Source organism: Protopterus annectens, chromosome 6.part0 (genome assembly GCF_019279795.1).
Source record: "Protopterus annectens isolate FY-2018-M chromosome 6.part0, PAN1.0, whole genome shotgun sequence".
Lineage (NCBI taxonomy): Eukaryota > Metazoa > Chordata > Ceratodontiformes > Protopteridae > Protopterus > Protopterus annectens.
This window is the reverse complement of record NC_056737.1, coordinates 1,028,638,473-1,028,665,000: the sequence shown is the minus strand read 5'-3', so window position 1 is coordinate 1,028,665,000 and position 26,528 is coordinate 1,028,638,473. Positions and strand designations below refer to the sequence as shown.

The 26,528-nt window shown below is 44.2% G+C and overlaps 5 protein-coding genes across 5 annotated transcripts; 3 read left to right on the top strand and 2 right to left on the bottom strand.

Moving 5' to 3' along the window:
• Window positions 1-1,008: 1,008 nt before the first annotated feature.
• On the bottom strand, window positions 1,009-1,440 carry LOC122804657 (histone H2B type 1-J). Its single transcript, XM_044074641.1, has one exon. It carries the CDS (start codon window positions 1,428-1,430, stop codon window positions 1,053-1,055), a length of 378 nt encoding a protein of 125 aa, XP_043930576.1. The 5' UTR covers window positions 1,431-1,440; the 3' UTR covers window positions 1,009-1,052.
• A 5,789-nt stretch (window positions 1,441-7,229) lies between these two features.
• LOC122804655 (histone H2A-like) lies at window positions 7,230-7,676 on the top strand. Its single transcript, XM_044074638.1, has one exon. The coding sequence runs from the start codon at window positions 7,243-7,245 to the stop codon at window positions 7,630-7,632; it is 390 nt and encodes a 129-aa protein (XP_043930573.1). The 5' UTR covers window positions 7,230-7,242; the 3' UTR covers window positions 7,633-7,676.
• A 4,555-nt stretch (window positions 7,677-12,231) lies between these two features.
• On the top strand, window positions 12,232-12,903 carry LOC122804654 (histone H1-like). The gene has a single exon (XM_044074637.1). The coding sequence runs from the start codon at window positions 12,277-12,279 to the stop codon at window positions 12,856-12,858; it is 582 nt and encodes a 193-aa protein (XP_043930572.1). The 5' UTR covers window positions 12,232-12,276; the 3' UTR covers window positions 12,859-12,903.
• Window positions 12,904-18,733: 5,830 nt separating this feature from the next.
• On the top strand, window positions 18,734-19,208 carry LOC122804083 (histone H3). The gene has a single exon (XM_044073743.1). The coding sequence runs from the start codon at window positions 18,754-18,756 to the stop codon at window positions 19,162-19,164; it is 411 nt and encodes a 136-aa protein (XP_043929678.1). The 5' UTR covers window positions 18,734-18,753; the 3' UTR covers window positions 19,165-19,208.
• A 2,786-nt stretch (window positions 19,209-21,994) lies between these two features.
• On the bottom strand, window positions 21,995-22,426 carry LOC122804653 (histone H2B type 1-J). Its single transcript, XM_044074636.1, has one exon. The coding sequence runs from the start codon at window positions 22,414-22,416 to the stop codon at window positions 22,039-22,041; it is 378 nt and encodes a 125-aa protein (XP_043930571.1). The 5' UTR covers window positions 22,417-22,426; the 3' UTR covers window positions 21,995-22,038.
• Window positions 22,427-26,528: the final 4,102 nt, after the last annotated feature.

Here is a 26,528-nt window from a genome sequence, read left to right as displayed (position 1 = left end):
TTGGCATTCAGTTAACTCAACCGTTAGAATTCTCCTCTTACGGCGGGAAACGAAATCAGCAAACATTCATTTGTGTTCACGGATAAGCTGTTTTAATTGTGTTGTCCCCGATTCTCATAAAATGACACTTTTGATAAATACCGGATATCTGCATCTTTTGAGCCGCGTACAAAAATCTTCAGGTATCATTTCCTGTAAAATAGACTAATGTACTTCCTCTACTGCGATCTCTCTAGAGTACTAAGTCGGGGGCGCGGGTAACGTAAATCACTGCTGAGCAAAGAAAATACCTCTCAAGCTGTGTATAACAACAACTTGGAAGAAAGGCAAACTAAGGGGACAGATTGTCCACATCAGGGTAATTAAATATTACTCCAATTAACTTAAAACATTGGTAGATCAGGACTTGCACTAACGACGCAAAAGTATGAAATAATAATGTCCGGCAGTACCAACTAACCGTGATCCTGAATAATTTACCGGATAAGGGAAGAAAGTTGGAGAGGCAGCGAAAATATACATATAAGAGGCGGTATCAGGGAAAGTCGAGAGCTGCTTAAGGATTTGTGTTGTCTTTGCTGGCCATGGTAGTTGGATGGGTCAAGTGCTGGCGGAAGATGGACAGTGCATCTTTAGTGGTTATTCAATACTGAATTCTTGTGAGGTGGCCAGTCGCATGGGACACGGTGGTAAACATTAAACAGGTTCCACAGGTGTACCACGTTTAATCACCAATCCCCTACACCCGTGGCTCAATAAAACATTGATTCCATTACAGAAGAAATACAGCCTTTACACTGATGCTGATGGGTGGGGGCTTACTTTCTAGTACAAAATGTGCGAACCAGAAATCGGGAAACCGTGTTTTAAATTCAGTTACGTAGATGGATTTTAGAGCAGAGAAATTTGATACTGTAAACCTGGTCTTAATGAGCAATTTGGCACTTTCTAGACCGCAAGCAAATGTAACAAGTCAGTTACTATAGCACAGCTCTTATGCAGAAAAGGTGTTGGCCCTTAAAAGGGCCTTTGGGTGTCAGGAAGGAAGACTCTTACTTGGCACTTGTATACTTGGTGACGGCTTTGGTGCCCTCGGACACAGCATGTTTAGCCAGCTCACCAGGCAACAAAAGCCGCACCGCTGTCTGAATCTCCCGCGAACTGATCGTCGAGCGCTTGTTGTAGTGAGCTAGACGAGAAGCTTCTCCTGCAATCCGCTCAAAAATATCATTCACAAAAGAATTCATGATGTTCATGGCTTTAGAAGATATCCCAGTATCAGGATGAACCTGCTTCAAAACCTTGTATACGTAAATAGAATAGCTTTCTTTACGACTCCTACGGCGCTTCTTTCCATCTTTCTTAGCTGGTTTCTTCACAACCTTCTTTGAACCCTTTTTAGGGGCAGCGGGTTTTGCTGGTTCTGGCATAGTCGATCAACGTTGTTTTGAAAAAAACTTTGGAAGTTTGTCTTGAATCTTCTGCTCCAATGGAGGTCCGAGGCTTGGCCTCTCTCTCTCCTTCATCTCTGTGGTTTTGGTCTTCTTGCGTTTGTGGCATCTTCTTATCTTCGTGTCTAGGCTGGTTGATCTATATTCTGTGTGGCTTGTGGCAGACTTCAAGCCAGAGTTGCTCTGGGTCTTTTATGTTTTCTGTAGTGTGCTTCGTTGTAGTCTATCATTTTCCTGACATCCTCCTGTGAGTGGTTTTCCAGCCGTGTAAATAGGTTTATCGCTGAGTCCTGGATAAGTTGTTTCATGGATGGTGAGTGGGTATCTCTGTGCAGTTGTTCATTTGTTACATACCATGGGGCATCTAGGATGAGTCTGAGAGACTTGTTTTGTAGTCTCTGAAGAGTTGCTATGTAGCTGTTTGCTGCATACCCCCATACTGGTGAAGCATATAGCATCTGGGCTCTGATTGTGGTCCTGTATAGCAGAAGTTTGTTTTTGATGCTGAGACCGCTTCTCCTGTTCAAAAGTGGATAAAGTTGGTTGTGGGTTTTTCGTGCATTTGCCGCGTTGGTTTCAATGTGTGGTTTCCAGGAGAGACGTTTGTCCAATGTAACTCCGAGGTACTTGACAGACTCTTTCCATGTTATGTCCTTGTCGAACATGGTGATCTTTTTGTCTGGATTTAGGAGTCTTCTGCTCATCCATATTGCGGTGCTCTTTTCTGGATTGATCTCTATGCGCCAGGTGCGGTACCACATTTCTAAGGCATCCGCAGACTCTTGGAGTCTTTTGGAGATCAACCAGGGATGTTTGGATTTGTAGAGAATTGCGGTGTCGTCTGCATACTGTGCCAGCATGGTTCCGCCTATGTTTGGTATGTCACTAACATAGATGTTAAATAACAGTGGTGATAAGGTGGAACCTTGTGGGACACCGGCTGTGATTTGCTTTTCCTTTGAGTGGGTACCATTCATTTTTACTCTGAAGGTTCTGCCTTGAAGGTATGAGGAGACTAATCGGATCAGGTATGAAGGGAAGCCTTTTGAGATCAGTTTGTATACCAGGCCCTCATGCCACACCTTGTCAAACGCTTTGGAGACATCTAGGAAAACAGCTCCTGTTGCCCTGTTGGTGTTAAATCCTTCTGTGATATATTCGACAACTCGAAGTAGCTGGTGAGTTGTGGAGTAGTTTGTCCTGAATCCATGTTGTTCTTTGTTGACTGCTTCTTTTTGAATGGCATATTTTTGTAACCGTTGTAAAATGATTTTTTCTACCACTTTCCCTAGGCAGCTTAGGAGGCTGATGGGTCTGTAGTTTTGTGGAAAAGCTCGGTCCTTGCCCGGTTTAGGCAGGACTACCACGTCTGCATTTTTCCAGCACACAGGGAAGTATCCAAGTCTCATTGAAGCATTGGCGATGTTGGTGATTGCAGCTACAGCTTTGGTGGGTAGGTGCCGTAGGGCTTTGCTGGGGATGTTGTCTGGACCAGCTGCCTTCTTGACATTTACTTTTTGTAGTATTTTCGTTGTTTCGCTTGGTGTTGTGACATCTATTCTTTCTGGGTGTTTTGTGCGCAGGTATTTATGTGTGGCTTTGTGTATTTTCTCGATGTGTTCCAGATCTGCCTCCTGAAAGTTTGGGGAGCACTGCAGTTCCAAGCATTCTGCAATGGCCTCGGCCTTGTCCTGGCAGGTAAAGACTAGCCCATTTAGCCCATGTATGGCAGGCATCGGGGCTGTTTTGTGTCTTAGGGCTTTTGAGAGTTTCCATTTAGCATTTGGATGGTTTTCTATTTCTGAGATGGTTTGAGCCCATCTATGATTTCTGATTTCTGCTAGTGCTTTTTTGATTTCGGCTGTTAGCTGATTCATTTTTGAGCGATCCCTTGGGTTGCAGAATTTCTGCCACTTTCTGCGGGTTCTGTTCTTTTCTCTAATCTTTTCCTGCAGCCAGAGTGGTATCTGGTGAGGATTTTTCTTTGTGTGATAGGGGAGCTTCCTGGTTGCTTTTCCTATGGCTGCTTTGATGCAGTCAGTAAGAATGGTTGTTGCTTCGTCCAGCTGAATCGAGGTTAGGATGGTAGGAATGTGTGGTAAGCAGGACTCCAAAGTATCGGTGAATGCTGGCCAGCAGATTTTTTCCATTTCTGTTTGATTGGCAGTTTCTGGGCTTGCTCTGGTACTTTCTAGGGTGAGTATAACGGGGTTGTGGTCTGAGCTTAGTTCGCTGATAGTGTAGATGGTGGGCGTTTGTGCCACATTTTTTAGTAAAGCAATGTCCAGGATATCAGGGCGGTGACCGTGAGGGTGGTAGTGGGTTGGTTCATCTGGACCAAGTACCACTACTTCGCTGTTGTCCAAGTAGTTAGCTAGGGATCTTCCTTTGGCATTTGTGGTTCTGCTGTTCCAGGTAGGGTGTTTGGCATTGAGATCTCCGGCCAGTACTGTTGGTAGGTCAGACTGGAAAATTAGGTCCAAGTCTTCATGTAGCAGTTTCTTTAGGGGTGGGTTGTATGCTGCAGCTATTCTGAGGGGGCCCTCTGCGGTGTTAATGATCACCATGTTGGCTTCTAGGTGCCCCAGTGTGATGCTAGGGAGTTCTGAGTGGTCTGTATTCTTTTTAGCAAGGATTGCTGTACCACCTCCTTTACCAGTTTTGCGATCTTGGCGGTAGACATAGTAGTTCCTAAATTTGATTTCCACACTTGGGCGTAGGTGTGTTTCACATATGAGCATAACATCGATGGAGTGGGTGTCTAGGAATTCCTGTAGCTCCTCAGATTTTTCTTTGAGGCCATTGGCATTCCAAAAAGCCATATTAATATCTTGGGGAATACGCAGCTTTCTAGGGTTCATGTTGTAGTGTGACTAGGATTGTAGGAATCGCTGTGGTTATGGATGTCAGAATTTCCATTCCGTTCTTCGCAGCACAAATGCTTTGTAGCAGCAAACACGCAATCTCTAGTAGCTTTTGGACCTTTGGGCTTGTCAGTAGGCTTGCTAAGAATGTGATCCCATTGTTTTCATGCACAGCAGAGAGACCGCAGGAGGGATCCAGGTGAGGTCGAGGAGGAGGACTATTCTTTTTGGTAGTTGTGTTTTCACAGTTCGGCATGCTGGGATGTTTGGCCCTGCAGTTTTCCTCGCTGGTGGGGGAAGGGGCAGAGGTTCCTGTTTTGACTGCTGCTGAAAAAGTGTGGTCTGGTTTGACATTCCGTGGTTCTGGGCGCCCAATATTTCTGTTTCCAGAAGGCCGCTTGGAGGGGTGAGCTGCGCATCCTTGGTAGTTTGCAGGGTGGTCCAAGCCACAATTGGCACAGGTAGCCTTTTCTTCTCTTGGGCGATTGCAATCCCTTGCCCAGTGTTCTCCGGCACACTTTACACATCTAGGTTTATTAAAGCACATGTTGGCGGCGTGCCCGAATCTTTGGCATTTGTGGCACTGGCCTACTCTAGGTTTGTTGTTTAGGGTCTCGACTCTCACTCTGAGAGAGAGCAGGTCTTCCATTTGGAAAATGTGCTTGCCAGCATCATTCCTGTCAAGCTGCACTAGTACAAGAGGACAGGGCTTGCGTGAGGGGCCGCTTTTCATGCGGTTGACCTTTCTGATGGGGAACCCTCTCTCCAGCAGGGCTTCTTCTACCTCTTTTTCTGACACTGAGGTGGGGATCCCTCTGATGACAGCTTTAATGGGTTTGTCTGAGTCAAGTAGCCAAGAGTGGTGTTCCAGGTTAACATCTCTTAGGTATTTGGTTAGGGTTCTGTAGTCTGTAGCAGATGTTGGGCAGAGCTTAATTCCATCTCTAGTTACTGTCGAGTTGCTTAATGAGATGCCCTGTTCTGTTATTTTTTTGGAAATTTGGGTCCAGTTTTCCTCTGTTCTGAGAATGACTGGTGGGATCTTTTTGCTTCTGGTGTTTTCAGGTGCCGCCTTCATCTCGTTTGGCTCTTCACACATGCCTTCAATGTTCAGCCTTTCAAACCGATTCCTAGTCTCAATGCTGAATATTTCTTCTTGAGTCCTCCTCTTTCTTTTAACACAGTGTTTGGAAGCCACTGTTTCAAAATCATCAGGGCAAGAATCACTAGCGCTTCCCTCCTGGTATTGCTCTTCTTCTTCACTTTCCAGCTCAATGCTTGGGCTGTGGCTGACTTCTGCATGATGTCCACTTGTGGATGCATTCAGGGAGGATTCCTTTCTTTCCATCTCGGTGTGGTGACTTGTGTTCAGTGGGGGCAGCAAGTTTCGTGCAGGTTCCTCTAGTCCGTCCAGTAGGAAATTATCGTGGATTTTTTGTATGCACTCTGTGATTTTGTGTGTGCGATCCCCCATTGGGCAGAGATCAGCAAACAGAGTGGCTTAATTCAATCTTACGGCATTTGAGAGACAATTAGTGTGCAGATCAAGAGAAAAAGAAAGTTTGCTCCTTTGTGCTTTACCAATGCCTCTATAACCTTCCAGCGTTGTTTATTCAATTACTCAAGTCCTCTTTCAGTCCGACGAAATGAACTTTTTTATCTTATGGAATATATGCATTCAGCTAATCTCCACCCTTTGGGTTTCACCCATTGTGATCATGTGCAAAATAGCAGTTAAATAGCCAAAGTTCATTGGCAGTTTTACTCAGCCAAGCACAAAGCAGTAAATGGTACAGATTTTTTTTTTTTTGTATAGCATCTTGTCTGCTAAATAAACTCTCATTGAAAACATTTCTCAGCAAAACAGCCCTTTACTTGCAACCCTCCGATTACTAATTCTTAGCCTATCAGTTTAAAAACGAAAAAAACATGCAATCATATCTCTCAGTTAAACAAGCCTGTCCTCGAACCATCAGCATTACCAAGTTTCCCGTTTATACGCCCAAATCAAGTAACCTAAATCCTCATATTTTCAGTCTTGCTTCACTGTCTCGGGTGAATGTTTAGGGAAAATATGCACATTCCTCGTCTGTGATCCGTTTACGGAACTGTAAAATAACGCTGAATGTTCTTTTGATATCTGCTGTTTTAGCCTGTGCAAATACAGTACAGCTCGCATACCATAGCGATCGCATGTTAAGCTATATACACCTTAGTGTTATGTAGTATGTTTTCATTTTTAGCTCATGTTATTTGCCTGCACAAATGTGCAATTCATAAAGAGCTTTTCCTGCCGGGTGTCCACTGAAAAGAGTCTTTTGCCCAGTCTGAGTTTCGCGGTCATCAAAGGCTAATACATAAGCGATTTATTTTCTGTTTGTTTCTACTGGAATTATACGTTTCTGCCTAGATAAATATATGAAGTACCCTTGTAAGGCATGATGCCAGGGAATATAGTGGGGCACTATTACCTGCGTGAACATACTAAGTCATCATTTTAGTGATCTATATAACTTTCAGTAGAAATGTTGCTAAAACAGAGACAGATTCGTTTTAAGATTTGTATGGGATCTTTCCTCCCCGAGTCAGAAAAACTTTATTTCTACCCCTTTTTCAGGAAATAGTAATTTAGAGAATTCCTTGGCGCCATTATTTGAAGCGGCCAATCAGAAACCTATAAGTCTTAAAGCACCAGAATCGTGACTCTCAAGGTAATATTCAGTTGAACACTCCCACAGTCAACAAGTGAACAGTTCAGAATTAATATGCAAATTTTAGAATCCACAATGTATCCAATGGGCTAAAACGAAGTTGATAATTTTATCGACTCACCAATGAGAGCACAGAGGCGGTGCCAAGGCAGAAGGGTATAAAAAGAGCTATGCTGGGCGTGTGGAGTATAATTTTTGGAGGAGTAATTTAGCGCGATGTCTGGACGTGGTGGAAAGACTGGCGGTAAGGCCCGTGCAAAGGCTAAGACTCGTTCATCCCGAGCTGGACTGCAGTTCCCGGTGGGTCGTGTCCATAGACTGCTCAGAAAGGGCAATTACGCTGAACGGGTCGGGGCTGGAGCGCCTGTCTATTTGGCAGCGGTGCTTGAATATCTAACTGCAGAAATTCTTGAATTGGCTGGTAATGCAGCTCGAGATAATAAGAAAAATCGCATTATTCCTAGGCATCTGCAATTGGCTGTCCGAAATGATGAAGAGCTGAATAAATTGTTGGGAGGTGTCACTATTGCACAAGGTGGAGTGCTTCCCAATATCCAGTCAGTCCTGCTTCCTAAGAAAACGGAAAAACCCGCAAAATCAAAGTAAGGAAGAAGACTTCTCAAGACCCAAAGGCCCTTTTAAGGGCCATATCACCCTGCCTACAAAAGGTTCCGATTTCGTCATCCTACGATAATCTTGATGAAATGTCTTCACTGCATTCTAGTTTTCGGTCCGAGCACTTGATTTAATAGCCTTTTTACAAAAATTACACCACTTGGCAGATTGGCACATGCCCCTTTGACTTTACTTTCCCTTAAAGTGCCAATACATAGCAATAAAGATTTTCTAGAGGACTGCTAGCCTTACGACCCACGGGGTCCGTTCAAACCTAGCCTTGCCTCCAAAATGAAATGCTTAGTGATGCTCTAGGGCTGTTTTATGGTACAGGTCGGAGTAAGCCCGTGTCCTCAATCATCCCAGGCAAGTACCCATGTACATTTGCGACAGACCACCTACAGACCTATTTTTACACCATCGAGTAGCTAGCACTGCCATGGCATGCAGACTGCATGCCATGGCAGTGCGAGCTACTCGATGGTGTTCATGTTCTATCTTAAGGGTACTGCGCACCACAGTAGATGCTCAAAGCAGTTGTTCTGTACATTCGTCCCCTATAGGGCATCATGTAAAGTCTGTGCTGCCATGGGAGCTCTTACATGTAAGTGAGCTACCTCCGACTCAAGCAAACGGGGCCTCCGAGGAGTGCACCCCCCCCCCCCACACACACAACCACATTTAAGATGCATCGCAATGTCAGTAACTGGTCTCCCTTGTGTAGAAATAGAACTCACAGCCTTCTGACCCAAAGAGCCTTTGGGTTATCAGAAACAACGCATCGCTTTGTTTGCACTGCTATATTTAGTTTCAACACACATACATCTTGTCCAAACAATATTGCAACACCTTTTGACATGTAGAAGGGGAAACGTGTGTATATGCTTGGTTACGTGGTGTATTTAAAAAGGCATTTACAATCTCTTCATAACCGTTGCTAGCACGATTATGTATTTATTTTTTAACTGGTTCCTCCCAATGAGCTTTACAAGGCCGCCAAAAGTGACACTCCGAAGGAGAGGACACACACACAGATTTTACACCGCATTATATGTTTGTTCCACTGTTACGATTTGCTTTTTGAAAGCTCTTTTTGGAGCAGCTCGTGAAAAGTCAACACGGGGACATCGGCCTCACTGTGGACTTTCTGCTCCTTTTTTAAACTGACCGATAGCACAGTGTTTGAAGAAAAATAAACCACAGCACAATGAAATTAGATATTGTACTAGTCTATTATGTCTGTATTGTATTATCGGTAAATTGAACAAACCATTTAAGACAGCGCAGCTAGATAAAGGACCGATAGCTAAGGCGACTGAGCTATTGGTCTGATTTCCTAGCTTTAATGTGCTATTGGTCAGAGAGCTGAGCAGTAGGAAAACAATACCAGAATTTTTGACCAATGGCACATGAAACTGAGCCTTTGGCATTTTTTTTTTTCGGCTCGGCTCCGTTCTACTAGAAATATGGATGAATGGCACCAGGAGCTGCACTACTGGTCAGTTTTTCAAGCGGCACCTCACTATCGGTCCAGTCTGTACATTCTTGCTAGATAGCTGAAGGACAGCCATCGGAATCCTATTTGCATGTCATTATTTTTTTATTTCAATACTCGGTGACTTGCAAGAAAACAACATTTTTGGGAAACACAGCAAAAACTGAGACAAAAATCTTAACAGTCTAGTATTACTCATACATTCCCTTATTTTTTACATCTCCCGCTCAAGTTTTTCTTTTGGGGACATTATTTCTTCACCCTCATCGTCGTCTGGTATTGCAGATTGACGATTGGTCGAAGGCACGAATCCATGCACACGGTTGGCTGAGTAACTGAATATTCTCATTGGTTTTCTATTATGCGCTCTGCTATTCCATTGGTTTATTGGTCTGCCTTTGTCATTGGTTAACAGTAGAGGGCCTACTGTGCCGTGATTGGCGGTATTATAAACTGCAGTATTACAGCTACTGTTACGGCAAGACTTCCGATCACCGATTTTATAAATTTCCAGAAAAGCAAAGGAAATACGACAGGATTTGCTTTTGGAAAAAAAAAAATACAGAATGAAAAGGAGAGGAGCCACAGATCACTTAATCGTTGAACAATAGTTAGAGTTACACACTTCTGCTTCGGAATGCGTGTGTTAATTCACACGGTCTTGTTCTGTCAACTTTTCACCTTAGCAGGACTAAGAAGAGTCGAGGCATTTGTAACAGTGCAGAACTATGCCGTTCTGCAGCACTGTTTCCACGATGTGTTTGCAGAATTCTAATCCAAATAACGCCCTCAAGCATAGCTCTCGACCTTCCATCTCCAAAAGAAGGAACACTAGCCCGTATAATGTGGATCAAATGGGCAAAATGTGGAACACATTCTAATGCCTTACCAAGAGCTTCAACTGAGAAGGTCACGGGCTGGATTACATATGCTCCTTTTACTTATAAAATAAAAGATCTCTTAATGAATTATTATGATATTTACCATGAATATCAGTTAAACATGTCCTAATTTCAATGTGGAACTTTGAGGAACACGAACTTTTAAGACAGCAAATGAGGTACATTCCTCATATAAGGTACGCTTGAGAAGTATGCCCTCAAGCAACCAGCAAATCATTCTACAACAAAGCAGGGGAATGTTTTAGGTTTACAAGAGGAAAGCAAAATAAAAAAAAAAAATGCCTTCGTCTCTTTCTAGATCATATTCCCATTCGATTTTAGGTCCTTGACTAGCTCCAAAATAAAATGTTTTCCTCAACAACCCCCCGAGTGTGACCATGTTTGCAGAAGCACTTAACTTGCACCACCATGAAATGTTTCACCTAAAGAAACCCTTCAGCAGTCGTCCTTTTCTGCTCGAGCACTTGACTGACACCAAAGTGAAACGTTTCACCCACGAACCTTTCAGTATGATATCCATGTGTGCACAGACAGTAAATTGACTCCATAATGAAATGTTTCCACAAAGACCCCTTCGGTAGTGTACCTATGCCCGCACCAGCACTTAACTGTCTCAAAAATGTAACATTTACCCAACGACCTCTTCAGCTATTATTTTTTTGCACAAGTATTTGACTGACTCCAAAATTATTTTTTTTCCCCAACTACAACGGTATATTCTTTTCTGCACAATCACTTTGATGCCAAAATGAAGAATTTCCCTCAAAGACCCCTTCGGTAGTATATCCGTTTCTGTTCAAGTACCGACCGCCCCCATATGAAGCGTTTCTCCACCGACCCCTTCAGTAGTTTGCCATGTCTGCACAAGTGCTTCACTGACATCAGTCTGCACAAGCTAGCTTTGGTGTATGCATATACTCAGTGTAGTGAAAAAGACCTAAAGGTAAAAGCCTTAAAATGATAGTATTCGGTCGAAAAAAAATCTTTGAACACCTCGTGTTATAAACAACAGTCGTGTTGGGAAAGAGACGGTCATAACAGAATGGAGTACTTATATGGAGGACTCTTTATTTTTCAGTCGATCGTCAGGTTTCCTTTCATCTTCTCTTGACAAGTGAATCGCCAGAAATTTGTGAGCCAAAGAAACTGTCCTACCACCGCAAGCTTCCCTTATCAGATCCATCATTGACTACATCGCCCCGTTTACTAGGTACAGATCCAAACATATCGCTCGACAGTAAAACCCCATAAATTTCTAAATAACAACATTAAGCGTCTTAAATCCTGTAGCTAACCTGGAAGGCTAGCACGACTCACATTGTACTCAATAGCCTGCCCTCTGCTCTGATTTGGCAAATGTTTAGTCCTATGTGAATCCTTACTTCTTTCGAAAACCAGTGGTGCTCATACCTCTGTAGTTCTTGGCACAATAAGTCTGGACTCGGTCTAAAATAATGGTGAGTCGGGGAGCAAAGGAGCGAAAGAAAGTAATAGATTTCGAACACTGCTATTTTAAACTTAGATAATTGGTAGAATGGCCAGGTCTGTGTTGGCTAGCGTTTTGTGAAGGATTTCTTGAAGTCTTTAACATACATGTACTCCAAAATGAGCCTTAGAAAGTCACGAATCCCCCAAGAAGTCAGAAGATTAAAAACACGTTTCCCCTTAATAAAGAGGGGTCGTTGTGAGCTGTTCTATGACTAGCTGTTATTTTTGCAGATTTTTCGCTAATGGAGAAGGAAACTTAAACGAGTGCATTACTCCTGTAATCTGTGGATGAGCAACGATGCACCACTGCTAGGCATGGACATTTTCTTTTCTAGAAAAGGATTGCATTTACAAGCAAATAAATGCAGAAGGAGAGACCGACGTAAAATCAGACAGCGTTCTGCATGGTTGAGTCACTTTTTTAAGGAGCAAGTACAAGGCGTGGGTCACACACCTATTGTCTTTGGTGGGGTATTATGTTCTTTGCTTGTTTCATTCTAAATGTTGACGGTGCATGCTGTAATTTATAATTTTTGTTTTATTCTCTCTGACAAAGAAACACTGATTAGGGGAGCCTTCAGACAGACAGTGTTCCTGTAAATCCGGATTGACTACAAATCTGCCCAATGAAGAGCCTCGGTCAAGTTGACCCCGCCCACTTCCTTATGGGTATAAAACACCGCATTCTTTTTAACCGGAGTCATTTCAACAGTTTTATTTTTTAGTTGTATTGTTTGTGTGTTGACAAGTATGGCTGATACCGAGACCGCGCCAGCAGTTGCTCCTACCAAGCCTTCTAAGAAGAAGGTGGCAGCTTCGAAAAACAAACCGGCAGGTCCCAGCGTGTCTGATCTGACCGTGAAGGCTGTGGGCGCCTCCAAAGAACGCCACGGGCTGTCCCTCCCTGCACTCAAGAAGGCTCTCAAGGCTGCGGGCTACGATGTGGAGAAGAACAACGCCCGCCTCTTGTTGTCACTCCGGAGTCTGGTCAGCAAAGGGAAGCTGCTGCAGCACAAGGGTTCCTACAAGCTCAACAAGAAGGAGGCACCCAAGAAGGTAAAAACGGCTAAAAAGAAGCCCGTTGCTAAAGCCAAGACACCCGGGACTGCTAAGAAATCCAAGAAGACAGCAGCAGCCGGCAGCAAAAAGAAGGCGCCAAAGAAAGCCAAGAAACCAGCAGCGGCTAAAAAGACAGCCAAGAGTCCTAAGAAGGTCAAATCTGCTAAACCGAAGGCAGCCAAGAGTCCAGCGAAAAAGCCAGTGAAACCCAAAGCTCTGAAACCCAAGAGTGCACCCAAAGCAAAAAAGACAGCATCGAAAGCTAAGAAGTAAAGCTGTTTAGCGGTGCAATCCCCAAAGGCTCTTTTAAGAGCCACTGCAGTTTATCAAGAAAGGCTGACATCTGTTCTGTACCTGTAATTTACAGTACCGGTTTTCCCACTTCATTTCTACATTATGGTAGATGCTTACTGGCTTTAGAATTGTTTTCTGTCTAATCAACAAGTTAATAGTGAGCTACGTCTACATGTTTTTCAACCACCTTTATTGCATTCTATCACTTGTGACATAGGCACATTTACATTCATATAAAAGTACTCCCAACTATGGCAACTTAACAAGCATTACACTTTGCATATATTGCTACATCTTTTTATGTGGCTTTATTGCAGATTATTCTCTTTCGCACTCATCTTTTGACCCTAGCAAAATGAATGCTTGTAATGCACTACATTAAGATTATGACATACTAAACAGGTGTGTCCACTGCTACAGCAGGATTGTCTCGACATTCATCTGCTACTCTGTAATTAGACTGGAGTAAAACTGGGTTGGGATGATCAATGGTGCCAGACAGAATGCCCAGTAATCATCTATGGGACCTCTGTGCCTTTAGTTGAACTTGCTTTTTCGTTGGTTAGATTACCGAAGTCAAGTTTGGAAGAGGGGCAATATTTAGCAGGTGTTTCAGTAAACATTTTCCACCGTGTGTCTGATGCCGTTCGTTAATTAATCCTCATAGCTGCGCACTTCATTTTAGTGTATCCAACAATCATCTCCGCCCGCGTACAGTCAAACCGTGCTAGGACTGGCTCATCCACTTCATCGTTTCTCTACAGCTGGCTGCTCTAGTTTGTGAGCCTTTTCTCATTGCTCTAGCCTTCTGTATATCTCTTGGAATGGCGTTGAAATAAAATGTCAGGTTATTAGAACTGCTTTGAAACAAAACACATATACGTATATATCAAAAATAAGACCAAACAGGAACATATATACATATACTTTTCCGACTTTACTGAATATGAAGAACTTAATTACTTCATATGGAACATCAAGTGCCAACAGTCAAGAAAGGTGAAGAAAGGAAATGTTATTTTGCTAGCGTGCCTTGAATTCAGCAACATGTGTTGCACGACTTCGTGTGAACGATTGTAAAATGAACACTTCACTTCAGGGTCTGTGCTGTACGTGACATAGAACTTTGAGTGTCTTGAATCTTCTGCTCCAATGGAGGTCCGAGGCTTGGCCTCTCTCTCTCCTTCATCTCTGTGGTTTTGGTCTTCTTGCGTTTGTGGCATCTTCTTATCTTCGTGTCTAGGCTGGTGTACTATATTCTGTGTGGTTTGTGGCAGACTTCAAGCCAGAGTTGCTCTGGGTCTTTTATGTTTTCTGTAGTGTGCTTCGTTGTAGTCTATCATTTTCCTGACATCCTCCTGTGAGTGGTTTTCCAGCCGTGTAAATAGGTTTATCGCTGAGTCCTGGATAAGTTGTTTCATGGATGGTGAGTGGGTATCTCTGTGCAGTTGTTCATTTGTTACATACCATGGGGCATCTAGGATGAATCTGAGGGACTTGTTTTGTAGTCTCTGAAGAGTTGCTATGTAGCTGTTTGCTGCATACCCCCATACTGGTGAAGCATATAGCATCTGGGCTCTGATTGTGGTCCTGTATAGCAGAAGTTTGTTTTTGATGCTGAGACCGCTTCTCCTGTTCAAAAGTGGATAAAGTTGGTTGTGGGTTTTTTGTGCGTTTGCCGCGTTGGTTTCAATGTGTGGTTTCCAGGAGAGACGTTTGTCCAATGTAACTCCGAGGTACTTGACAGACTCTTTCCATGTTATGTCCTTGTCGAACATGGTGATCTTTTTGTCTGGATTTAAGAGTCGTCTGCTCATCCATATTGCGGTGCTCTTTTCTGGATTGATCTCTATGCGCCAGGTGCGGTACCACGTTTCTAAGGCATCCGCAGACTCTTGGAGTCTTTTGGAGATCAACCAGGGATGTTTGGATTTGTAGAGAATTGCGGTGTCGTCTGCATACTGTGCCAGCATGGTTCCGCCTATGTTTGGTATGTCACTAACATAGATGTTAAATAACAGTGGTGATAAGGTGGAACCTTGTGGGACACCGGCTGTGATTTGCTTTTCCTTTGAGTGGGTACCATTCATTTTTACTCTGAAGGTTCTGCCTTGAAGGTAAGAGGAGACTAATCGGATCAGGTATGAAGGGAAGCCTTTTGAGATCAGTTTGTATACCAGGCCCTCATGCCACACCTTGTCAAACGCTTTGGAGACATCTAGGAAAACAGCTCCTGTTGCCCTGTTGGTGTTAAATCCTTCTGTGATATATTCGACAACTCGAAGTAGCTGGTGAGTTGTGGAGTAGTTTGTCCTGAATCCATGTTGTTCTTTGTTGACTGCTTCTTTTTGAATGGCATATTTTTGTAACCGTTGTAAAATGATTTTTTCTACCACTTTCCCTAGGGAGCTTAGGAGGCTGATGGGTCTGTAGTTTTGTGGAAAAGCTCGGTCCTTGCCAGGTTTAGGCAGGACTACCACGTCTGCATTTTTCCAGCACATGGGGAAGTATCCAAGTCTCATTGAAGCATTGGCGATGTTGGTGATTGCAGCTACAGCTTTGGTGGGTAGGTGCCGTAGGGCTTTGCTGGGGATGTTGTCTGGACCAGCTGCCTTCTTGACATTTACTTTTTGTAGTATTTTCGTTGTTTTGCTTGGTGTTGTGACATCTATTCTTTCTGGGTGTTTTGTGCGCAGGTATTTATGTGTGGCTTTGTGTATTTTCTCAATGTGTTCCAGATCTGCCTCCTGAAAGTTTGGGTAGCACTGCAGTTCCAAGCATTCTGCAATGGCCTCGGCCTTGTCCTGGCAGGTAAAGACTAGCCCATTTAGCCCATGTATGGCAGGCATCGGGACTGTTTTGTGTCTTAGGGCTTTTGAGAGTTTCCATTTAGCATTTGGATGGTTTTTTATTTCTGAGATGGTTTGAGCCCATCTATGATTTCTGATTACTGCTAGTGCTTTTTTGATTTCGGCTGTTAGCTGGTTCATTTTTGAGCGATCCCTTGGGTTGCAGAATTTCTGCCACTTTCTGCGGGTTCTGTTCTTTTCTCTAATCTTTTCCTGCAGCCAGAGTGGTATCTGGTGAGGATTTTTCTTTGTGTGATAGGGGAGCTTCCTGGTTGCTTTTCCTATAGCTGCTTTGATGCAGTCAGTAAGAATGGTTGTTGCTTCGTCCAGCTGTATCGTGGTTATGATGGTAGGAATGTGTGGTAAGCAGGACTCCAAGGTATCGGTGAATGCTGGCCAGCAGATTTTTTCCATTGCTGTTTGATTGGCAGTTTCTGGGCTTGCTCTGGTACTTTCTAGGGTGAGTATAACGGGGTTGTGGTCTGAGCTTAGTTCGCTGATAGTGTAGATGGTGGGCGTTTGTGCCACATTTTTTAGTAAAGCAATGTCCAGGATATCAGGGCGGTGACCGTGAGGGTGGTAGTGGGTTGGTTCATCTGGACCAAGTACCACTACTTCGCTGTTGTCCAAGTAGTTAGCTAGGGATCTTCCTTTGGCATTTGTGGTTCTGCTGTTCCAGGTAGGGTGTTTGGCATTGAGATCTCCGGCCAGTACTGTTGGTAGGTCAGACTGGAAAATTAGGTCCAAGTCTTCATGTAGCAGTTTCTTTAGGGGTGGGTTGTATGCTGCAGCTATTCTGAGGGGGCCCTCTGCGGTGTTAATGATCACCATGTTGGCTTCTAGGTGCCCCAGTGTGATGCTAGGGAGTTCTGAGTGGTCTGTATTCTTTTTAGCAAGGATTGCTGTACCACCTCCTTTACCAATTTTGCGATCTTGGCGGTAGACATAGTAGTTCCTAAATTTGATTTCCACACTTGGGCGTAGGTGTGTTTCACATATGAGCATAACATCGATGGAGTGGGTGACTAGGAATTCCTGTAGCTCCTCAGATTTTTCTTTGAGGTCATTGGCATTCCAAAAAGCCATATTAATATCTTGGGGAATACGCAGCTTTCTAGGGTTCATGTTGTAGTGTGACTAGGATTGTAGGAATCGCTGTGGTTATGGATGTCAGAATTTCCATTCCGTTCTTCGCAGCACAAATGCTTTGTAGCAGCAAACACGCAATCTCTAGTAGCTTTTGGACCTTTGGGCTTGTCAGTAGGCTTGCTAAGGATGTGATCCCATTGTTTTCATGCACAGCAGAGAGACCGCAGGAGGGATCCAGGTGAGGTCGAGGAGGAAGACTATTCTTTTTGGTAGTTGTGTTTTCACAGTTCGGCATGCTGGGATGTTTGGCCCTGCAGTTTTCCTCACTGGTGGGGGAAGGGGCAGAGGTTCCTGTTTTGACTGCTGCTGAAAAAGTGTGGTCTGGTTTGACATTCCGTGGTTCTGGGCGCCCAATATTTCTGTTTCCAGAAGGCCGCTTGGAGGGGTGAGCTGCGCATCCTTGATAGTTTGCAGGGTGGTCCAAGCCACAATTGGCACAGGTAGCCTTTTCTTCTCTTGGGCGATTGCAATCCCTTGCCCAGTGTTCTCCGGCACACTTTACACATCTAGGTTTATTAAAGCACATGTTGGCGGCGTGCCCGAATCTTTGGCATTTGTGGCACTGGCCTACTCTAGGTTTGTTGTTTAGGGTCTCGACTCTCACTCTGAGAGAGAGCAGGTCTTCCATTTGGAAAATGTGCTTGCCAGCATCATTCCTGTCAAGCTGCACTAGTACAAGAGGACAGGGCTTGCGTGAGGGGCCGCTTTTCATGCGGTTGACCTTTCTGATGGGGAACCCTCTCTCCAGCAGGGCTTCTTCTACCTCTTTTTCTGACACTGAGGTGGGGATCCCTCTGATGACCGCTTTAATGGGTTTGTCTGAGTCAAGTAGCCAAGAGTGGTGTTCCAGGTTAACATCTCTTAGGTATTTGGTTAGGGTTCTGTAGTCTGTAGCAGATGTTGGGCAGAGCTTAATTTCATCTCTAGTTACTGTCGAGTTGCTTAATGAGATGCCCTGTTCTGTTATTTTTTTGGAAATTTGGGTCCAGTTTTCCTCTGTTCTGAGAATGACTGGTGGGATCTTTTTGCTTCTGGTGTTTTCAGGTGCCTTCATCTCGTTTTGCTCTTCACACATGCCTTCAATGTTCAGCCTTTCAAACCGATTTCTAGTCTCAATGCTGAATATTTCTTCTTGAGTCCTCCTCTTTCTTTTAACACAGTGTTTGGAAGCCACTATTTCAAAATCATCAGGGCAAGAATCACTAGCGCTTCCCTCCTGGTATTGCTCTTCTTCTTCTTCACTTTCCAGCTCAATGCTTGGGCTGTGGCTGACTTCTGCATGATGTCCACTTGTGGATGCATTCGGGGAGGATTCCTTTCTTTCCATCTCGGTGTGGTGACTTGTGCTCAGTGGGGGCAGCAAGTTTCGTGCAGGTTCCTCTAGTCCGTCCAGTAGGAAATTATCGTGGATTTTTTGTATGCACTCTGTGATTTTGTGCGTGCGATCTCCCATTGGGCAGAGATCAGCAAACAGAGTGGCTTAATTCAATCTTACGGCATTTGAGAAACAATTAATGTGCAGATCAAGAGAAAAAGAAAATTTGCTCCTTTGTGCTGCACCAATGCCTCTATAACCTTCCAGCGTTGTTTATTCAATTACTCAAGTCCTCTCTCAGTCTGACGATCTGGCTTTTCCAAACTTTTGACAACTTTTCGAACTTTGAGTGAGTGGTGTTGTCCAAGTATTTGAAGGGGCTGAAAGGTGAAATCTGTAGGGCTAGGGATTGCTTTCAACGAATCAAACAGTAGGGGTGGGAAAGATACCAAACCAATCAGTAATTAGAGGTGTGTCACCAACTGCCTATAAAAAGGGTCACCGAGAGCAAAGTTGCACTTGTTTTAAACTCGCTTAGGAAGACCAACTGTTGCTACCGTTATGGCTCGAACAAAGCAGACCGCTAGGAAGTCTACCGGCGGAAAGGCTCCTCGTAAACAACTTGCTACAAAGGCTGCCCGCAAAAGTGCTCCGGCTACTGGAGGTGTCAAGAAGCCTCATCGTTACCGGCCTGGCACTGTTGCTCTTCGAGAAATCCGTCGATATCAGAAGTCCACCGAATTACTTATTCGCAAGCTTCCTTTCCAGCGACTTGTTCGAGAGATCGCACAGGATTTCAAGACTGATCTTCGTTTCCAGAGTTCTGCAGTCATGGCTTTGCAGGAGGCAAGCGAGGCTTATCTTGTAGGCCTCTTTGAAGATACCAACCTCTGCGCTATTCACGCTAAGAGGGTAACTATCATGCCCAAAGATATTCAGCTAGCAAGGCGCATTCGAGGAGAACGAGCTTAACCTATACACGACCAGTGAACCCAAAGGCTCTTTTAAGAGCCACACTTTTTCTACAAAGGGTCTTTTCATCTGCTCTCCAAGAACCGTTCACTTTCTTAGGCTTTTCAAAAACATTTTTCGTTAGCAGATGACTGCAACCTTTGGCAACTCTTTTTCTTCTTTGGTCTCTATTCCATGCTTGGCCACTTATCTACACAGACCTCCACATCCGACACCCTCTATTGGGACAACGCCAGATGTTTACATCCCTAGACTAACGCTTTCCGATTTACACATGTGCACTAGCTCTATTGCCTTGCCTCTTGGCAGTCTAGTCTTGGCGACTATAGTGGTACAGCTTTGAGTCAGTGCTTGTACCATCCATCCTTGAGCTCTTGTGTCCTTTAATAGGGTATCTGTCTGGGCGTTGCAGCTGCTGCATGTGTCCCAAACGGAGCATTATTACTTAACAGCTCCTGCAGCATTGACATTGACTCTAGTGCTAAGCCCGATCCTTTTGTTTTTTATAAGCTGCACATTACAGAAGGATTTGTCTGGGAAAAAATACCTTGCTCTAGATAGGGGGATTCGAGGACTACTTGTAAAGGCTTACTGTTAATAGTGAAGCTAACTAAACCAGAACACATTTACTTATCGAAATGGCTGTGGCAAAAGCTGGAGCGCTTGTCAGGTTTTTTTGGCTGTTACAAAAATGGCAACCCTAGTGTTGCCAAGTCGGCACAGGCACTTAACTGTCATCACAATGAAACTGTTCCTCCAACGACATCTCTGCAGGAACATTTCCCCTACGACCTTCTCATCGGTATATTCTTTTCTGCACAATCACTTAGATGCCAAATTGAAGCATTTCCCTCGAAGACCTCTTCAGTAGTATGTTCGTCTCTGACCCGAAATTAAACGTTTCTCCGCCGACCCCTGCAGTAGTTTGACACGAATGCACGAGCGCTTCATTGACATGAGGATCGAACACTACCACTTCAGCAGTTTAAGTCTGCACAGGCAAGAGCTGGTATATACACACACTCCGTGTAAAGAAAACGGTACAAAGTTAAAAGCTACAAAAATAATAATAATAAAAAAAAATGCGGTAGTGATCGTCGGAAAAAAAGCTGGGCACACTTCATATGTTATAAACGACCGTCACTTTGGGGAAAAAAGACTGTTGCAAGATTTTAAATACTGCTATTTTAAAGTTAGAGAACTGGTAGAATAGCACGGTCTGTGTTAACCTGCATTTTCCGATGTATTTGACATCGGCATCCTAAGTGCATGCCATTATTTATTTATTTCAGTACTCGGTGACTTGACAGAAAAGCACATTTTTGAGAAACACGCCAAAATTATGAGGCAAAAATCTGAACAGTCTAGTATTATTCATACTTTCCCTTATTTTTTACATCTCCCGCTCACGTTTTTTTCTTTTGGGGACATTATTTCTTCACCCTCACGTCGACTGGCATTGCAGAGTGATGATTGGTCGAAGGCATGGAGCCATGCGCCCGGTTGGCTCACTCACTGAATATTCTCATTGGCTTTTTATTATGCTCTCTGCTATTCCATTGGTTGATTGGTCTGCCTTAGTCATTGGTTAACAGTAGAGGGCCTTCTGTGGCGTGATTATAAGCTGCAGAATTACAGATACTGTTACGGCAAGCTTCCGATAACCGATTTTATAAATTTCCAAAAAAAGCAACGGTAATACGACAGGATTTGCTTTTGAAAAAAAAAAAAGGTACTTACGTATTATGGCAACCACATTTCAAACGGGAGAAACGGTTCTTTTCTATTGGTTGATTTGAACAGTGTCACAAGTTATTCACATTTGGCATTCAGTTAACTCAACCGTTAGAATTCTCCTCTTACGGCGGGAAACGAAATCAGCAAACATTCATTTGTGTTCACGGATAAGCTGTTTTAATTGTATTGTCCCCGATTCTCATAAAATGACACTTTTGATAAATACCGGATATCTGCATCTTTTGAGCTGCGTACAAAAATCTTCAGGTATCATTTCCTGTAAAATAGACTAATGTACTTTCTCTACTGCGATCTCTCTAGAGTACTAAGTCGGGGGCGCGGGTAACGTAAATCACTGCTGAGCAAAGAAAATACCTCTCAAGCTGTGTATAACAACAACTTGGAAGAAAGGCAAAATAAGGGGACAGATTGTCCACATCAGGGTAATTAAATATTACTCCAATTAACTTAAAACATTGGTAGATCAGGACTTGCACTAACGACGCAAAAGTATGAAATAATAATGTCTGGCAGTACCAACTAACCGTGATCCTGAATAATTTACCGCATAAGGGAAGAAAGTTGGAGAGGCAGCGAAAATATACATATAAGAGGCGGTATCAGGGAAAGTCGAGAGCTGCTTAAGGATTTGTGTTGTCTTTGCTGGCCAAGGTAGTTGGATGGGTCAAGTGCTGGCGGAAGATGGACAGTGCATCTTTAGTGGTTATTCAATACTGAATTCTTGTGAGGTGGCCAGTCGCATGGGACACGGTGGTAAACATTAAACAGGTTCCACAGGTGTACCACGTTTAATCACCAATCCCCTACACCCGTGGCTCAATAAAACATTGATTCCATTACAGAAGAAATACAGCCTTTACACTGATGCTGATGGGTGGGGGCTTACTTTCTAGTACAAAATGTGCGAACCAGAAATCGGGAAACCGTGTTTTAAATTCAGTTACGTAGATGGATTTTAGAGCAGAGAAATTTGATACTGTAAACCTGGTCTTAATGAGCAATTTGGCACTTTCTAGACCGCAAGCAAATGTAACAAGTCAGTTACTATAGTACAGCTCTTATGCAGAAAAGGTGTTGGCCCTTAAAAGGGCCTTTGGGTGTCAGGAAGGAAGACTCTTACTTGGCACTTGTATACTTGGTGACGGCTTTGGTGCCCTCGGACACAGCATGTTTAGCCAGCTCACCAGGCAACAAAAGCCGCACCGCTGTCTGAATCTCCCGCGAACTGATCGTCGAGCGCTTGTTGTAGTGAGCTAGACGAGAAGCTTCTCCTGCAATCCGCTCAAAAATATCATTCACAAAAGAATTCATGATGTTCATGGCTTTAGAAGATATCCCAGTATCAGGATGAACCTGCTTCAAAACCTTGTATACGTAAATAGAATAGCTTTCTTTACGACTCCTACGGCGCTTCTTTCCATCTTTCTTAGCTGGTTTCTTCACAACCTTCTTTGAACCCTTTTTAGGGGCAGCGGGTTTTGCTGGTTCTGGCATAGTCGATCAACGTTGTTTTGAAAAAAACTTTGGAAGTGACTAACAGAGATGGAATATATGCATTCAGCTAATCTCCACCCTTTGGGTTTCACCCATTGTGATCATGTGCAAAATAGCAGTTAAATAGCCAAAGTTCATTGGCAGTTTTACTCAGCCAAGCACAAAGCAGTAAATGGTACAGATTTTTTTTTTTTGTATAGCATCTTGTCTGCTAAATAAACTCTCATTGAAAACATTTCTCAGCAAAACAGCCCTTTACTTGCAACCCTCCGATTACTAATTCTTAGCCTATCAGTTTAAAAACGAAAAAAACATGCAATCATATCTCTCAGTTAAACAAGCCTGTCCTCGAACCATCAGCATTACCAAGTTTCCCGTTTATACGCCCAAATCAAGTAACCTAAATCCTCATATTTTCAGTCTTGCTTCACTGTCTCGGGTGAATGTTTAGGGAAAATATGCACATTCCTCTTCTGTGATCCGTTTACGGAACTGTAAAATAATGCTGAATGTTCTTTTGATATCTGCTGTTTTAGCCTGTGTAAATACAGTACAGCTCGCATACCATAGCGATCGCATGTTAAGCTATATACACCTTAGTGTTATGTAGTATGTTTTCATTTTTAGCTCATGTTATTTGCCTGCACAAATGTGCAATTCATAAAGAGCTTTTCCTGCCGGGTGTCCACTGAAAAGAGTCTTTTGCCCAGTCTGAGTTTCGCGGTCATCAAAGGCTAATACATAATCGATTTATTTTCTGTTTGTTTCTACTGGAATTATACGTTTCTGCCTAGATAAATATATGAAGTACCCGTGTAAGGCATGATGCCAGGGAATATAGTGGGGCACTATTACCTGCGTGAACATACTAAGTCATCATTTTAGTGATCTATATAACTTTCAGTAGAAATGTTGCTAAAACAGAGACAGATTCGTTTTAAGATTTGTATGGGATCTTTCCTCCCCGAGTCAGAAAAACTTTATTTCTACCCCTTTTGAGGAAATAGTAATTTAGAGAATTCCTTGGCGCCATTATTTGAAGCGGCCAATCAGAAACCTATAAGTCTTAAAGCACCAGAATCGTGACTCTCAAGGTAATATTCAGTTGAACACTCCCACAGTCAACAAGTGAACAGTTCAGAATTAATATGCAAATTTTAGAATCCACAATGTAGCCAATGGGCTAAAACTAAGTTGATAATTTTATCGACTCACCAATGAGAGCACAGAGGCGGTGCCAAGGCAGAAGGGTATAAAAAGAGCTATGCTGGGCGTGTGGAGTATAATATTTGGAGGAGTAATTTAGCGCGATGTCTGGACGTGGTGGAAAGACTGGCGGTAAGGCCCGCCACCATTCGAAGACGGCACCGAGTTAAGTGCGCCCACCAAAATGCCGTTTAGGGAGCGATCGTCTGGAGGGGTTGAGGTTGATCCCACTGATGACGGACACCCGCTCTTTGAAATAAAGTAAGTAAATCAGTAGTTTCACCTGTCCACACGGTGGACGCCGTAAAACCCAGACCCCCGAGAGTTAAGTGCAGCCGACCTGCCAGACGATGCCAATCGAAGCAGCCGAGGGGTTGAGCAAGGTCTGCTCAATTAACTATACTCCCACTGACCTTTTCCCTGACCCTAAGAAACCGAAAGGGGAAATACAACCTTTTCAGCTCTGCCATGAGTAAACCTTGAAAACCTCCTTGAATCTGCATGATCTGACTTGGCTAGCTTCAAAACAGCCCAATCTGGCAGTGTCAGACTTGAAGCTCTGAGTTTCTCACATGAAAATAGGGAAAATTCAAAACAAAATCTGCGCACGGTTGACCCCGCCGTTCGCAAACCGACGCTAGTTAAGCGCGCAGCTGATGGTATGTTTCTCGCATCGAAGGGGCGCAAGTGTTGAGGAGGGTCTCTGCGCTTAACCGAGCCCTCCTGAATGGACACTATTCCCATAACTCTAAGATTCACAGTATAGACTCACGTATTTCCGCCCCCGCTGCTCAAAGACCGAAGGGAGTTAAGTGCACCCGCTCACATATGTTACTTCCTCCGATAGGGTGGACGATCTGATGGGGGTCCCGGAATGTCACCTCACCCCTATCCCCTAATAATCAGCGTATCTGTTAAACTGCCGGACGGTGGACGCCACCATTCGAAGACGGCACCGAGTTAAGTGCGCCCACCAAAATGCCGTTTAGGGAGCGATGTTCTGGAGGGGTTGAGGTTGATCCCACTGATGACGGACACCCGCTCTTTGAAATAAAGTAAGTAAATCAGTAGTTTCACCTGTCCACACGGTGGACGCCGTAAAACCCAGACCCCCGAGAGTTAAGTGCAGCCGACCTGCCAGACGATGCCAATCGAAGCAGCCGAGGGGTTGAGCAAGGTCTGCTCAATTAACTATACTCCCACTGACCTTTTCCCTGACCCTAAGAAACCGAAAGGGGAAATACAACCTTTTCAGCTCTGCCATGAGTAAACCTTGAAAACCTCCTTGAATCTGCATGATCTGACTTGGCTAGCTTCAAAACAGCCCAATCTGGCAGTGTCAGACTTGAAGCTCTGAGTTTCTCACATGAAAATAGGGAAAATTCAAAAACAAAATCTGCGCACGGTTGACCCCGCCGTTCGCAAACCGACGCTAGTTAAGCGCAGCTGATGGTATGTTTCTCGCATCGAAGGGGCGCAAGTGTTGAGGAGGGTCTCTGCGCTTAACCGAGCCCTCCTGAATGGACACTATTCCCATAACTCTAAGATTCACAGTATAGACTCACGTATTTCCGCCCCCGCTGCTCGAAGACCGAAGGGAGTTAAGTGCACCCGCTCACATATGTCACTTCCACCGATAGGGTGGACGATCTGACGGGGGTCCCGGAATGTCACCTCACCCCTATCCCCTAATAATCAGCGTATCTGTTAAACTGCCGGACGGTGGACGCCACCATTCGAAGACGGCACCGAGTTAAGTGCGCCCACCAAAATGCCATTTAGGGAGCGATCGTCTGGAGGGGTTGAGCTTGATCCCACTGATGACGGACACCCGCTCTTTGAAATAAAGTAAGTAAATCAGTAGTTTCACCTGTCCACACGGTGGACGCCGTAAAACCCAGACCCCCGAGAGTTAAGTGCAGCCGACCTGCCAAACGATGCCAATCGAAGCAGCCGAGGGGTTGAGCAAGGTCTGCTCAATTAACTATACTCCCACTGACCTTTTCCCTGACCCTAAGAAACCGAAAGGGGAAATACAACCTTTTCAGCTCTGCCATGAGTAAACCTTGAAAACCTCCTTGAATCTGCATGATCTGACTTGGCTAGCTTCAAAACAGCCCAATCTGGCAGTGTCAGACTTGAAGCTCTGAGTTTCTCACATGAAAATAGGGAAAATTCAAAAACAAAATCTGCGCACGGTTGACCCCGCCGTTCGCAAACCGACGCTAGTTAAGCGCGCAGCTGATGGTATGTTTCTCGCATCGAAGGGGCGCAAGTGTTGAGGAGGGTCTGCGCTTAACCGAGCCCTCCTGAATGGACACTATTCCCATAACTCTAAGATTCACAGTATAGACTCACGTATTTCCGCCCCCGCTGCTCGAAGACCGAAGGGAGTTAAGTGCACCCGCTCACATATGTTACTTCCTCCGATAGGGTGGACGATCTGACGGGGGTCCCGGAATGTCACCTCACCCCTATCCCCTAATAATCAGCATATCTGTTAAACTGCCGGACGGTGGACGCCACCATTCGAAGACGGCACCGAGTTAAGTGCGCCCACCAAAATGCCGTTTAGGGAGCGATCGTCTGGAGGGGTTGAGGTTGATCCCACTGATGACGGACACCCGCTCTTTGAAATAAAGTAAGTAAATCAGTAGTTTCACCTGTCCACACGGTGGACGCCGTAAAACCCAGACCCCCGAGAGTTAAGTGCAGCCGACCTGCCAAACGATGCCAATCGAAGCAGCCGAGGGGTTGAGCAAGGTCTGCTCAATTAACTATATTCCCACTGACCTTTTCCCTGACCCTAAGAAACCGAAAGAGGAAATACAACCTTTTCAGCTCTGCCATGAGTAAACCTTGAAAACCTCCTTGAATCTGCATGCATTAGGCCACGCCCATTTTCA

Bases quoted from the DNA above. Each gene is read 5' to 3' on its own strand.
- LOC122804657 (XM_044074641.1), bottom strand. From the start codon at position 1,430: ATGCCAGAACCAGCAAAACCCGCTGCCCCTAAAAAGGGTTCAAAGAAG.
- LOC122804655 (XM_044074638.1), top strand. From the start codon at position 7,243: ATGTCTGGACGTGGTGGAAAGACTGGCGGTAAGGCCCGTGCAAAGGCT.
- LOC122804654 (XM_044074637.1), top strand. From the start codon at position 12,277: ATGGCTGATACCGAGACCGCGCCAGCAGTTGCTCCTACCAAGCCTTCT.
- LOC122804083 (XM_044073743.1), top strand. From the start codon at position 18,754: ATGGCTCGAACAAAGCAGACCGCTAGGAAGTCTACCGGCGGAAAGGCT.
- LOC122804653 (XM_044074636.1), bottom strand. From the start codon at position 22,416: ATGCCAGAACCAGCAAAACCCGCTGCCCCTAAAAAGGGTTCAAAGAAG.